The following is a 12,754-nucleotide window of genomic DNA, read 5'->3' as shown; positions in this document are numbered from 1 at the left end:
AGGACTGTATTGAACAGAATAAATAATAATGTTAAAAATATTATAACTAAGTATTTTTTTACTTCTTTTCCTAATGCTAATCAGTATAGTCCTCAATTTCTATTTAATAGAACTTTCTGAATTATTTCCTTAATATTATTTTGGAGTCCTCTGTTGCCGGGTGTTCAAAATGTTTGCACATTTAATTGTAAAAGTGGAATCATTTAGGTTTACATTATCTGTTAATAACCATCTTACTTCTTTCAAGTCTTATAGACTGTTGAATTGTTTCCAAACACTTGTTAGTAGGAAATACAGTAGACAGTGTTTTAGGTGATTTCCCATTTTTGTCACTCATGTTATTCCTGTCACATTCCTTGAAGATATTATGCAAGTACTTGTTACTTGTTTTTCAAGTTTATATTACAGTCCCTCATTTCTAGCCTTGATCCATTTTAATGGAAGTAGCTCATTATTCTACCAAGAAAACTAATTTGCATATTTTAGTTTTGAATAACTATATACTCATTGTAAAATTTTCAAAATAGCTCTTTTTATGATAGTGATTGGTTCTTAAATGTGTAGGGCTGCAACTTTCAAATTTAAACTTTAAGTTGACTAGGGGGCTTCGCTCGCTCACCCCAGTGTTTGGTTTACCGGATATACAATTTAAAGAGATTGTTATTTTCATGGGAATTGTTACATATATATTATTTTCACTTTTACTTAAAAAACTTTTGTAAAAACAATACTTGTCCTTTATTTCTGGCCCCAGGCGTGGTTACATCTCTTTCTCGCAGGATGTATAACGCTGCTCGCGTTGTGAATGTGGGGGGGGGGCTGCTGAACGCACACTAAGGAGATGCTGTCAGATCATCTGCTGTCTTTCTGCTGCTGGCGAGCTGCCGGTTCTGCTTGTCGCATGTCATTGTTTTAAGAGCTGGTCCAAGCACATGATGCGTGTCTACCAAAAGCAATCCAACAACTGCTAGGTTAGATGTCTGTGTGGAATTGTTTTAAATGATGGCTCACTGCCTTGTCTCGCGTGACGTTGTAAAAACAATACTTGTCCTTTATTTCCGGCCCCGGGTATGGTTAAATCTCTTTCTCACAGGACGTATAATGCTGCTCACGTTGTGAAGGGGGTGCAGCTTCTGTTGCGCTGCCCGTCAATCATTTTAAAGCCTGTACAGCCGCTGTCCTTTTTGCCACTTCGTGTCTGTGCTGCTCGCGTTGTGAAGGACGGGGGGGGGAGGGGGTTGGGGGGATTCAGATCATCTGCTGCGAGCTGTGTGTTTTGCTTGTCGCTTGTCATTGTTTTAAGAGCTGGAAGCATGTTAAAGTGTCTCTCGCAGGTAATCAGATATACAATTTTACAAGCTTTTTTTTTCCTTTGGAATTGTTTCAATTTCATTTTTCGCACTTTTACTTTAAAGCTTCAATAAAAACAATATTTGGAATTTGGAATTACTTTTTCTTTAAGATCGCATTGAATTTTGATACAGTTTTTGGAGACACATTGTGACAACACAACGTGTAACTGCCTGTGAGTGAATATTTCTGTTTCTCTAATAAATAATCCGACTTTTCTAATGTTTGTCCCTGTGATTTGTTAATTGTCATAGCAAAAGCTATTCTCACAGGACTGTAAACATTTTAATACAAATGGCATATCAAGATCTCCTTTGGTGTCTATTGTTATTCGCGGAATATATACATTACCTTTCTTGTTGCCTGTTAAAATTTGCATTGCTTCTCCATGATCATAAATATACACCTGACCTAATTGTGTTTTCTTTGAAATTAAACTTGTCGTTGCTTTAACTGTTGCGGGACAACAGATTCTAATAGTGTATGGTCCATTATTGTGTAAATCTACGTATTGTGCATTGAATGATGCAAAGGCCAAAAGACTTTGTTTTCTGCTCTTTGCCTTTTATTTCTGACCTCGCTTTGTCCTGCTATTTTTTTCAATTATACCTGGTCCTGATGATTAATTTCCTTTTGTTTGCGCTAATGCAATCTTTACTATCTTTTTTTTGATACTATAGCGACTGACAAAATAAAGTGTCAAAAAAGTTTTACTTGTACAATCGGCAACTTCGTAACCCCAAACACAACTTTCTAGCACCCTCTCCAACCCCTCATCTCCCGGGTCTCACCACAAACCCCCCAACCCAAGGCATAAATCAATACCCCACTATCAGTCTTCCGTGCTGTACTCCACCCTCCCTCAATCAGACGTAATAGTCACTTAAAACAATAAAGGCTTCAACCGGGCTGGGGCACTACAATACTTTCGAATTTTACTGCTTTCATATTCTTTACCTTTCTCTGCATGTGTATCGTGCCATTGTTTGTTTGAGCCTTTCGAATTCCGCTGCTTTCATAATCTCTTATCTTACTTTTTTTTACTCCAACACTTTTGGGTCTGTTTTCTACATACTTCTCTTTCTTCTTTGCTTAGTCGTTGACATTTCATCTAGAACGTATTGTCCTTATACGCTTTATATTGCTGAGAGCACAGGAACTGTGTGTGCTCTGTTTCTTTACACGACTGAGTGTTTTGCTGGCCGTGCTCTTATTTTATATTACTGTATTTGCGTCTCGCGGGTCTTTTAAGTGTCTTCCGAGAACTTCCGAGAAGATCATGTCTCATCAACCCGCTTTTCATTTCCAGGATTTTTTTTATAATAGAGCGATCTTTAGGTTCTTGGTTTCCTGGAGATGATGTAGCGTTTTCCTTGAAAAGACTAATCTATATTTTATAAAATTATAATGGCTTTTAAAAATCATTTGAACTGGGTTATTATGAAACTTGCCCATGAATGAAAAATATATGTTCAGGGAAGAAAAAAGAAACCCTTTTTAACACAGAAGGCAGTAAAAGTGCTTCACCCCTAACCATTATTCAGCTTGCTTAAAATGTTTAAACCAAAATATCTTCTCAATAATATGATCTTTTAAATTTATAGTCTATGATGATCAATCATTCTTCATAAAAGTTGTGTTGAAATCTCCCCAGTTAATAAACTCCTCCCCCCATTTATTGTCACATTAGGGTGAAAACCCACTGGTCCATACCCACCACCCCGACAAATACACAATTTGAATTCATGGTCGTAGCTTGGTGTCAGGAAATGAGGAATGCAGTAGATCTCCCCTTCAAAAGCAAGCTTCAAATGAGACACAAGGTGCTGCTGCTGCTACGGCACCCTCAACCTCCAGCCACACCCAGCATATGCATGCTGTTCCATTCTGAATTCTGCTCCATCAAAATATCAGATAGAACATTGATCAGCCTGACTGAAACAATCTGTCAGCTGACTTTGAATGTTCTCTTCCAAAGCATAAACACAACATGCAACAGTTGTAGCTGACAGAGGCTTCAGTTTCATAGGTTCTGTGATATTGTCATTAGCAAGCTCTGATAAAATGCCTATAAACACACTGTTTTAATACCTCAACATTAATGAAAACTTTATTGTGCTCAAGCAGTCTTCCTCTAGCTGAAAAGTCAGTAATTTTTTCTTCCTGTTGAGGTGCTGAAAGGCCAAGTATTTTGCTGTTATGAACGTAGCTTTTCTAGACAGTGATTATCCTTTGTCAGGCCACAGTGTAGTAAATGACTCATTTGTGATATAGAATGTTTCATTGCGTATCAGATCGGTCTGCTCAAGAAAACATTATAAGACATTCTTTTTGGTCCATTAATCATTGAGATAATGATTCTCTTGAGTCATATTTGCTAGCTAACTCATTAATTTTGAACACTTCTTCTTGCCTTATCAGTAATAGTTTCATGATTGGGTACAACCACTGTGGTTTTTCATGATTAAAAATAGTAACTAAAATGGTTTAACTTGCTTGTATGGAAAGATACAATAGTGAATTTATGAAGCATATTCTTGATGATTCTTTATTTTGTGTGGATATAAACATGATACAAATGAGTTTGTGATTGGATCAGAATGCACAGGAGGGAAGGAGGCAGTGTGTCTCTTAAAGTGTGAGAGACGTATCTAAAGGGAAGTGGAATGAGGACGGGGACGTTGGGTGTTGGTGTTTTAATTATGGCAGGGTCTTATCCGATGAGCATTTGCTCTGCAAGAAATTGGTCCCATACATTTTTTGAATGTATTTGATGTCCACTGTTCTAGAGGCACTGTCACTAACCATACAGAAAGCAGATGCTGCAGTAAGGTTTCTTCACATTTGGATTTTGAAATGTTACTGCAACAAGAGTTTTATCACAGTAATGTGCCACTGCCTAGATAAAAAGTGACAGATGAAATCATAAGTACTACGTACACACCATTTTCAAGCCAGACTTACTATTGCCAAGACACTAATTGCCAAACTATTCCAACTACCTTAGCTGTTTTAGTGTTGTTAGAAGACATCACATATTGAAAAATTAGAAGAGAGCACATATTTATAGATGATGATGACTGGCTTCTAAGTTGATTTCGATTTCCAAGAGCTGTCTTCTTGGAGTTGTGTGCTGAACTGGTGCCAGCTTTACAAAGGCAGAGTTTAAGGAATTGTGCTCTACCTGGTCCTTTTCAAGTTCTGTCCACTCTCTGGTTTTTAATCAACAGAAACTTTTCAACTTGAACTTGCTGACCGATTGGGTATTTTACAAGCATCACTGAGTTGTGCCATACCAACTGTATAGGATGGTATTATCTGCTTGTCATTTAAATATGTAAGATTTCCTTACACAGTGGTTGAACTGACATACATCGCAGCATTGTCCAGTTTTCCAAATCTAATCAGAGCGGTCAGCTGCACGCATATTGGAATGGCACTGGAAAATTTACATTAGCCAGGGATGAATCACCAAAAGAACGAACTGGCATTACATCATCTAGTGGGAGAGCTTATAAAAACAGCAATGCTGCACAGTTGCAGGTGCTTTTTCCAACAAGAGCGGCAAATGACAAGCAGCCCTTTTAAGGATAGGGAGACACCTCAAAGAGCCATGTAATCGATCCGTTGTGGCGCTTGGTGCCTACGCTATACTATAAAGCCACCTTCAGAGAATTAATTTGCTTATGTAAATAGAAAGCATTTCCATTTTATTAATGTGCTGCTGTATATTCTATCGATGTCTCATTCCACCGATGTGTTGCATTGTGCAAGCATCTAGCATGTTGTATAATGTGGCACACAATCATGGCTTAGCCATAACTGAAGAGATGTGGATGATGAACCTGACCTTGACCCACCAAACGATCGGCCAAATCAGACAGCGTCACTACTTCATTTGAATGTAATTAGCAGAATGGGAAAGCAGGTAATCAGATACAGCATTTATTTTTTAACAAGCTCATTTAATTTGCGGTCAATATTACATAGTATAGCCATTATATTCATTAGTTCATTGGCCACATCAATTACAGTATCTACTATTGCATTATGTCACTCCAGAACAGTGTCCATGAGCACAGCGCGTTCTGAGGCAGAGGCATGTGTGCAGCCAGTGTCTGAAGATATGCTGGGTTCATCAGTACCTAGAGTTGTACCCTCGGCACAGGGGTCAGCTTTTGTAATACTGTCTGAAACAGAATTAACCAGACAGTGGGCTACAACTCACTTTCCATGTTGACTTTGATATTTGACCACTTCTTTTTTTATTTTGGCAACTGTGCAACTTTCTGAACTTAAACTTCTGAGTGTCTCCGCCACGCTGTATCACTCCATCAAGATCGCACAGTGTTATGCATCTGGATTTTTTTTTCATATTCTCATTTCCAGTTTTTTCCATACACCATGATATTACTTTGAATTCTATGCACGGTGTCATACATTAGGCCTCTGGTCTTAGTGCATATTTACAGTAATAAGACTCATTTTCAGGGTTAGTGCTATTGTAGTGTGCACCAAACTGGCAGACTTGCAGTGGAACAAGTCTCTGGCTAAGTGCAGTTGCAGTAGGCTTCTTGGAGTCGTAGATGGGGAACAAAGCTGCTTACTAACTTAGACTACCTTGTGAGCAACTTTAACAGTATGGTTGGTAATGTTAAAAAATTTATTCTGCAAGCATCAGACAAGAAAGAGCACTAGTATGGCTTAAATAAATTTGGAAACCGTATTTTATGTTTATATTTTGACTGAAGAATTGCATGATACTGAATCAAATATATTAACCTCACTGCCACAGAAAACAACAAGAGATGCCTAGAAATATTTATTTTGTGCAGTATATAGATAATCATATATTTAACCATTAATCTTTAGCATTTCCTAAAGTGGAAGCAAATAAGTGATGCTACCCTGTTTTTGTTGGCGTATTGATACTCTTCCTGATGTGCTGCAAATTTTACATGATTTCTTAATTGAGCACTTGGATAGGTGGGTTGACTTTTGATTACTATGATATACATACATTAAATTGGGCAACTTGTAGGTTGTGGGCCCCCCTCCAAGGTCAGAGTGGAAGATGCTGGTATGCCTCATCTGTGCCCCCTTATCATCATCACTTCTTTAACAGTATTATATAACCAGACAGTGTAAATGTTGTTAAAGTATAAGTGTTTGTAATGGTTGCTGGTGGAGGGAAGCCAGAACCAACCCCCAGGTTCTGGTTTACCACTCGATGTTTCACTGATAGATTCTGGCTGATCAGGGCCTTTGTCTCTTTTGTGTATCGTGAGATTGACCATAACCTTGAGGCTGGCTGGGACTTTCACAGATTTTTGATTTTTCTTCACTGTCTTTGGGGTTGTTCTCTCCCTTGTATATCTTCTTTATGTTGCTTATATTTTTAGGGTCAGTTCCACTTAAATTTAGTAAAATTCAGGATATCCTAAATCCATCCATCCATTATCCAACCCGCTATATCCTAACTATAGGGTCAAGGAGGGTCTGCTGGAGCCAAGCCCAGCCAACACAGGGCGCAAGGCAGGAAACAAACCCCGGACTGTGCGACAGCCCACCACAGTGTGCGTGCACACACACACCCACACAACAAGCACACACTAGGGACAATTTAGGATTGGCAAATGCACCTAACATGCATGTCTTTGGACTGTGGGAGAAAACTGGAGTACCCGGAGGAAACCCATGCAGACACGGGGAGAACATGCAAACTCCACGCAGAGAGGACCCGGGAAGCGAACCCGGGTCTACTATCTGCGAGGCAGCAGTGCTACTACTGCACCACCGTGCCGCCCAGATATCCTAACTATAGAAATGAGAAGTAGTTGGTATTTGGTACACTGTATTAATCCTCGAAGGGAAATTTTCTTTTCACTTGCTCTTTGGGGGCAGAGCATAGAGTCAGCCATTGTACAGCACCCCTGGATCAATTTTCAGGTTATTGGATTTGAACCAGCAACCTTCCAGATACCAGTGTAAATCCTTGGACTCACAGCCACCACTCTGTGAATAATTTTAATAAAAATATTGTTAAGAAATTTGAGCTCTAATCCACAGATAAACTGAGCATAATTTTTGGGTCTTATTTGAATTCTGAATTTATCATCTTATCTGTAAGAATAAACAATAACCAAGCAATAAAGTTTCAAATCAATAAAGATTCAAAGTTTGAGTAAATTAGTTTGTACTAATATTTTTTAAAGCTGCAAAATATCAAATAAAGGTTACTGCAGGTAAAATTTATACCTTGTTTCAGCATTTAGGTATGCTTGATAAGAGATTTACAGTTTATATAAATGCCTAATAGTCTTACGTTTATTGTTTGTCTGAGAACAGTTTCAATAGGCTTTGTTTGAAAAAAGATTACAATTCAGGTCCCGAGTGCTGTCTGTGTAATCAATATCATTTTTATAGTTCAGTATTATGAGTTTGAACATTGATTATTTATTTGGTTTGTTTTTTTCAGCATATACCTAGCAAAAAAGGTCAATTTTTCCTTTTTTTATCCACACATTTATTCTTTATCAAACCCACTTATTCCAGTTCAGGGACAAAGGAGATGTGGGTCACATACCTGGCATTCATTTGTAATGGGGCAGGCTCTGGCTTATGAAAAGTGTGCCAATCGTTGGGCAAATGTTGCATAGTTTTGGGTGGGGGATTTGGTCAGAGGTGGTTGGTACCAGATACTAGTAAACTCATTTGAGGTTTACTCAGACCATTTACTTCAGAGACAACGCCTGCATCTGTATGGCCCATGTCCCATGTCCCCTGAGTGTGCCATGCTTTCCACACTACAACTTCTAAATGTTTCTGTGTCTCATTTTATGCTATCTTGCTTCTCACAGACCTACTGCAGCAGGGGGGCTTTGTGTGGTTTTATTATTACTCATAGCTCTGACATTGTCAGCATTCATATTTTTAAGAAAATGTCGGAATTTACCTTGTAATTTTCTACTCTCCATGATGTATGTATAAAAGATCGCCATGCCACAACAGCAAAAAAAAAAAAATACTATTTAATTGGAAAGTGGTTAAGAGAACAAAGTATCTGGGGTCTTTTTGTTTCATTTAAAAATGATAATTTTTATTAAATTTAGGGTAATTGATTATGAATTATATGCTCTGAATGAAAATGAACGATTCAGAAAATACTGGATTTTGCATTAACGTGGATATGTCTTTCCTTTTCTAGGTCTGATCATCTTTCCATTCTATTACCTTTGTAAAAGGCAGAGGAAGCGGTCTCAGGGCAGTGGAAGATGGTTCTGCTGATGGACATAATGGCCTTAAAAGGACACAATGAATGTTGTACTCTAGGAAGCAAACATCCTCCAAAACTGTCTTTGCAATCAGCTCATGCCAATGATACTATCATCTTTTCCTTATTATTGGTTCAGTTTTATGTACCATATAATATTCAGGTTTTTGTTACAAATGTTTTTATTTAATTGCATCCCCTGTATGTAGCTGAGTATCATGTACACTTCACATTTCTTTTGTTGTTTACCATAGAAACCTGTATTTGAAATGTACTGTTTCAACACTCTATACACTTCTATGCGTCAGCAGAGATAACATCAACACAATTTAAAAGGGACATTTTTTTAAGTATTTAAGGGTGCACCAAATTTTTATCAGACCTTTATAATTGCCAATGCTTTTTTTCAGTGATGGAATTATGAGTCTTTTCACTTGTTAAACTATATATAATTAAACAAGGGTGCATTCAACCCAGATGCACATGCAGCACATAGTACAGAACGTTGTGTGTACAGGTAGCCTTACATAAACTTCCCTTATACGTTTACTGTCTTCCTTTTTATTAAAGTTTTATGTTCATATTGCCAAAAAGTGCTGGTTGTGAGCATCTATTGCCAGCTAAAAAAGATGAGCTGAAAGTAATCCCTTTCTGCTTTCATTACTTGTTTAAATACAATAGTAATTGCTGTAGATATCTCTTGTCATATTTTAACCGTCCTTCAGTAAATTATTTAGTTACTACCTGTTGTCTGATATTCATGTGTCATTTCAAAATATAGCGAAATGCAAAATAAACAACGTAACCATACTGAAGTCTGCTGCTGACTTCTCAGTTTTGCCATTTTTAATGGCAATGGTCAAAGTAATAATATACTTAAAATACCTGGGCTGTTCTGTGATTTCCAAAGAGATGGCTTCATATAAAGCTTTCATGATGAATTAAGAAAAATACAGTTTTCTTTTTCGTTATCTTGGTAGATACGAAAGCTTTCTCATAGACACAGACTTGGGTGTTTATTGACAAAGCCAGTAAAACAACAGAATGTTTGTTAGTTTAACCCATCTTCTCATTTGAGGCCTTGATTTTTATTAGGTAAAATGCTGCTGTATTTATTAACCTCCAATAAACTCCTATTTCAAAAATAAGAAACCTTTTTCAGTCCTTTAAGGAATCTAGAGTGTTTTACAGTAAGTTAAGAGGATTTCGTTGAACTGTAGTAGGAGTTAAGGCAAACATTTGTCCTCCATACCGATATTATTTCATGAGAATTTTCTAAAAGAAAGTTTAAGAGTGACTTTTAACAGTTCACTTTAATGCACGTTTCCTAAATTAGTGACATTCTTTTCCTCAGTTTGTTTTGTGAAATGTTAGTGTTTAAACCAAACATGTTTATGTAAATGTGGGAGGCAGCACACAAGTTAAACAGCCTTAATTGACTTGCTGGGCAGAAGATAATAATGAAAATCGATATCGTGAGCATTTACATGTGGCTTGCCACTTGGTAGTACAATAAACCTGTATCTGATACATGCAAAAGAAACTCCTTTTGGGGCATTTTTCTAATTCCAAAAATAAATTTTCAGATACACTGTTACCTCCAAGTAGTTTTTAGTTTGCCAATATCAAAAATGGAAGTCATTCCAATGGTGACTGACAAGCCTTATTTCTACCATATTCTTCTTTAAGGATTCCAATACATTTACTTTCATTTAAAAAAAATGAAAAAGGTCCAACAGATGAAAAGCTGTGTGTCTTTTTCAATATGTTCCCTCTATGAGAAATAACAGTTGCACAGCAGATGTTGTCTGCCTTGCATGAAAGCCGGCAAGCAGGTGACAATGAATACAAAAACCAGAGTGCAGGAGTAGTTTAGTGGTCCAAAGTGAGTTTCTCAATGTGATCTGTTTCTGTCAGGTTGGTAATATAGGTGGCTGTGCTTCATGACAAAGGTGCTGAATGGCATATAAAACGAGCATAATGCAGCGCTTCTCTAGGGAAGCATTATTCTTCAGAGAACTATTAATTGTTCTGCCAGAGTACTCCACACATTCTTCATACACTGGAAAAAGGTACCCTGATGTCACAAAGTCATTCCCACCAGATGACATCTTATGTGTCCTGCTGGAGAACAGCATATACATTACTTTTTTGGTTACATATTGTCAACAAACATCATGTTCCATTTTATACTGAACTTTTTCAGATGTGCTGCATATGATATGTGTTTTTTTGGAGGCCTTACAATATTAATTTTAAATGTCATTATGTCAAACACAACATTCACAAAAAGAGATAAGCAGAAAGGTATACTGATGTTTAAAAAAAAAAAAATCTTGCCACTTTGTCAATGTTAAAAAAAACTATAACATCTATTTCATCCATTACTGGCATGGATATATTTTTATGACATAAGGATTTTTTTAAATTTGCATTTATGTCATCATTAGCTCATTCCTAAGCAGAACCCTACCTTTAAAAATCCATTTACTGTGTAATATGGCTATTACAGGAAATGGATATCACTTCTCATTAGTTTCCTGGACACTTTATAGAGTTAGCAGTGAGATTGCAGTCCGCCAGTCTGGTTTTCTTCCTCAATGATTTAGTAAGCAATGCACTGTAGTACACTAAGGGGGGAAAAAGCAAAACAGAAACAATACCACTAACACACTATTGTAAAAATCTTTCCTTTCACGAATGGAATTAACCTTTGTATATTGCTCTTCATGACCAATGGGCAAAAGTTTTTAGTTACTTGTTTACGTTACTTAACAATTCTATGTATATTTTGTTAGAATGAATGTGGCTTAATTTCATTTAGTCTAAATTTATTCTGCTTTCCTTTTACTACCAAAAGCATAAACAATAAAACAGAAACAATATTTTCATATTATTTAAGATGCTAGTACCATATAATGTGTTGAGGTTCTTTATAGTTGCTGCATTATCCTATAACAGAAAGCAGTTTTTTTCACTTTTTTCCCCTTTAACTTTACTGAAAGTTACTGACTGAAGTGTGTTTGTAAACCGGATTGACTGTGTTTACAAGTTTGGTTAGCTTCCCAGCCGATTATTTCTTTTCATAAGGCTTTCCAAATTAACCAACATCAGTCAGTTTAAACCTACCATTCCACATAAAGAAAAAAAAATCATGAAACTGGAATTTAAGTTAATCCAGTGTTTTAAGAAGGTTATCTATCTGAAGCATTCAGTATATTATAAAATTTGCATTATCTATTTTGGCATAAAACTTTTATTTTGTGTAGAATTTATTTTGATGCCTTCAGGATATGTTTTATGATATTAAAATGTTGAAATTAATATAAGTATGTGTTTGAGAGTGTAAAGGGTAACATTGAGCCCAAGGATATAACGCCCTGGTTTCAGATTTCATGTCATGTTATTGTATGTATGGATTTTGCACATGTCTCCCCATGTCTGCCTAGGTTTTTTTTCTCACATGCATAAAAACATTCTTTTTGAGTGTATGCATGAATGGGTCATGCCATGGACTGGCTCCCCGTGTTAGTTTCTTGTATGACACAGGGCGGCTGGGATATGGCATGGCTTACATGCTTCTGTATTTTAATAAATACCAGTAGTCTGTTGTAGCAGTGCATTTATCTTTTGAACTTTGCTTCAAGAGCAAACATCAACTACTCTTCAGCAGTGAATGTATTTAAGAAATTACACTACAAGAAGACAAAAATGCATGGAGTGCCTATTTGTTGCTTTTCTTTTAGGCTAAATAAACATAATTGGGGCCTTTTCTGAAAATGCAGTGATAATATTCAGGTGGGGTGGCGCAGTGGTAGCGCTGTCGTCTCACAGTTTGCTTCCCAGGTCCTCCCTGCGTGGAGTTTGCATGTCCTCCCCAGGTCTGCGTGGGTTTCCTCCGGGTGCTCCGGTTTCTTCCCACAGTCCAAAGACGTGCAGGTTAGGTGCATTGGCAATCCTAAATTGTCCCTGGTGTGTGCTTGATGTGTGTGCGCTGGCATCCTGCCTGGAATTTATTCCTATCTTGCGCCATGTGTTGGCTGGGATTGGCTCCAACAGACCCCCATGACCCTGTAGTTAGGATATAGCGGGTTGGATAATGGATAGATGGATGGAATTTTCAGGTAGCCT

General features: G+C 37.2%; 1 protein-coding gene across 1 annotated transcript in view; it reads left to right on the top strand.

Moving 5' to 3' along the window:
• Positions 1–12,498, top strand: part of rnf217 (ring finger protein 217) — a 160,675-nt gene extending 148,177 nt beyond the window's left edge. Inside the window, exon 6 of the mRNA XM_039748403.1 lies at positions 8,558–12,498. Coding sequence (XP_039604337.1) covers positions 8,558–8,637 — 80 coding nt within the window. The 3' untranslated portion in view covers positions 8,638–12,498. The remainder of the gene's footprint in view (positions 1–8,557) is intronic.
• The last annotated feature ends 256 nt before the right edge of the window (positions 12,499–12,754 follow it).

Source organism: Polypterus senegalus, chromosome 3, assembly GCF_016835505.1.
Source record: "Polypterus senegalus isolate Bchr_013 chromosome 3, ASM1683550v1, whole genome shotgun sequence".
NCBI classification, from domain to species: domain Eukaryota; kingdom Metazoa; phylum Chordata; class Cladistia; order Polypteriformes; family Polypteridae; genus Polypterus; species Polypterus senegalus.
The sequence above is the reverse complement of the archived record's forward strand: the minus strand, read 5'-3'. Positions and strand labels throughout refer to the sequence as shown.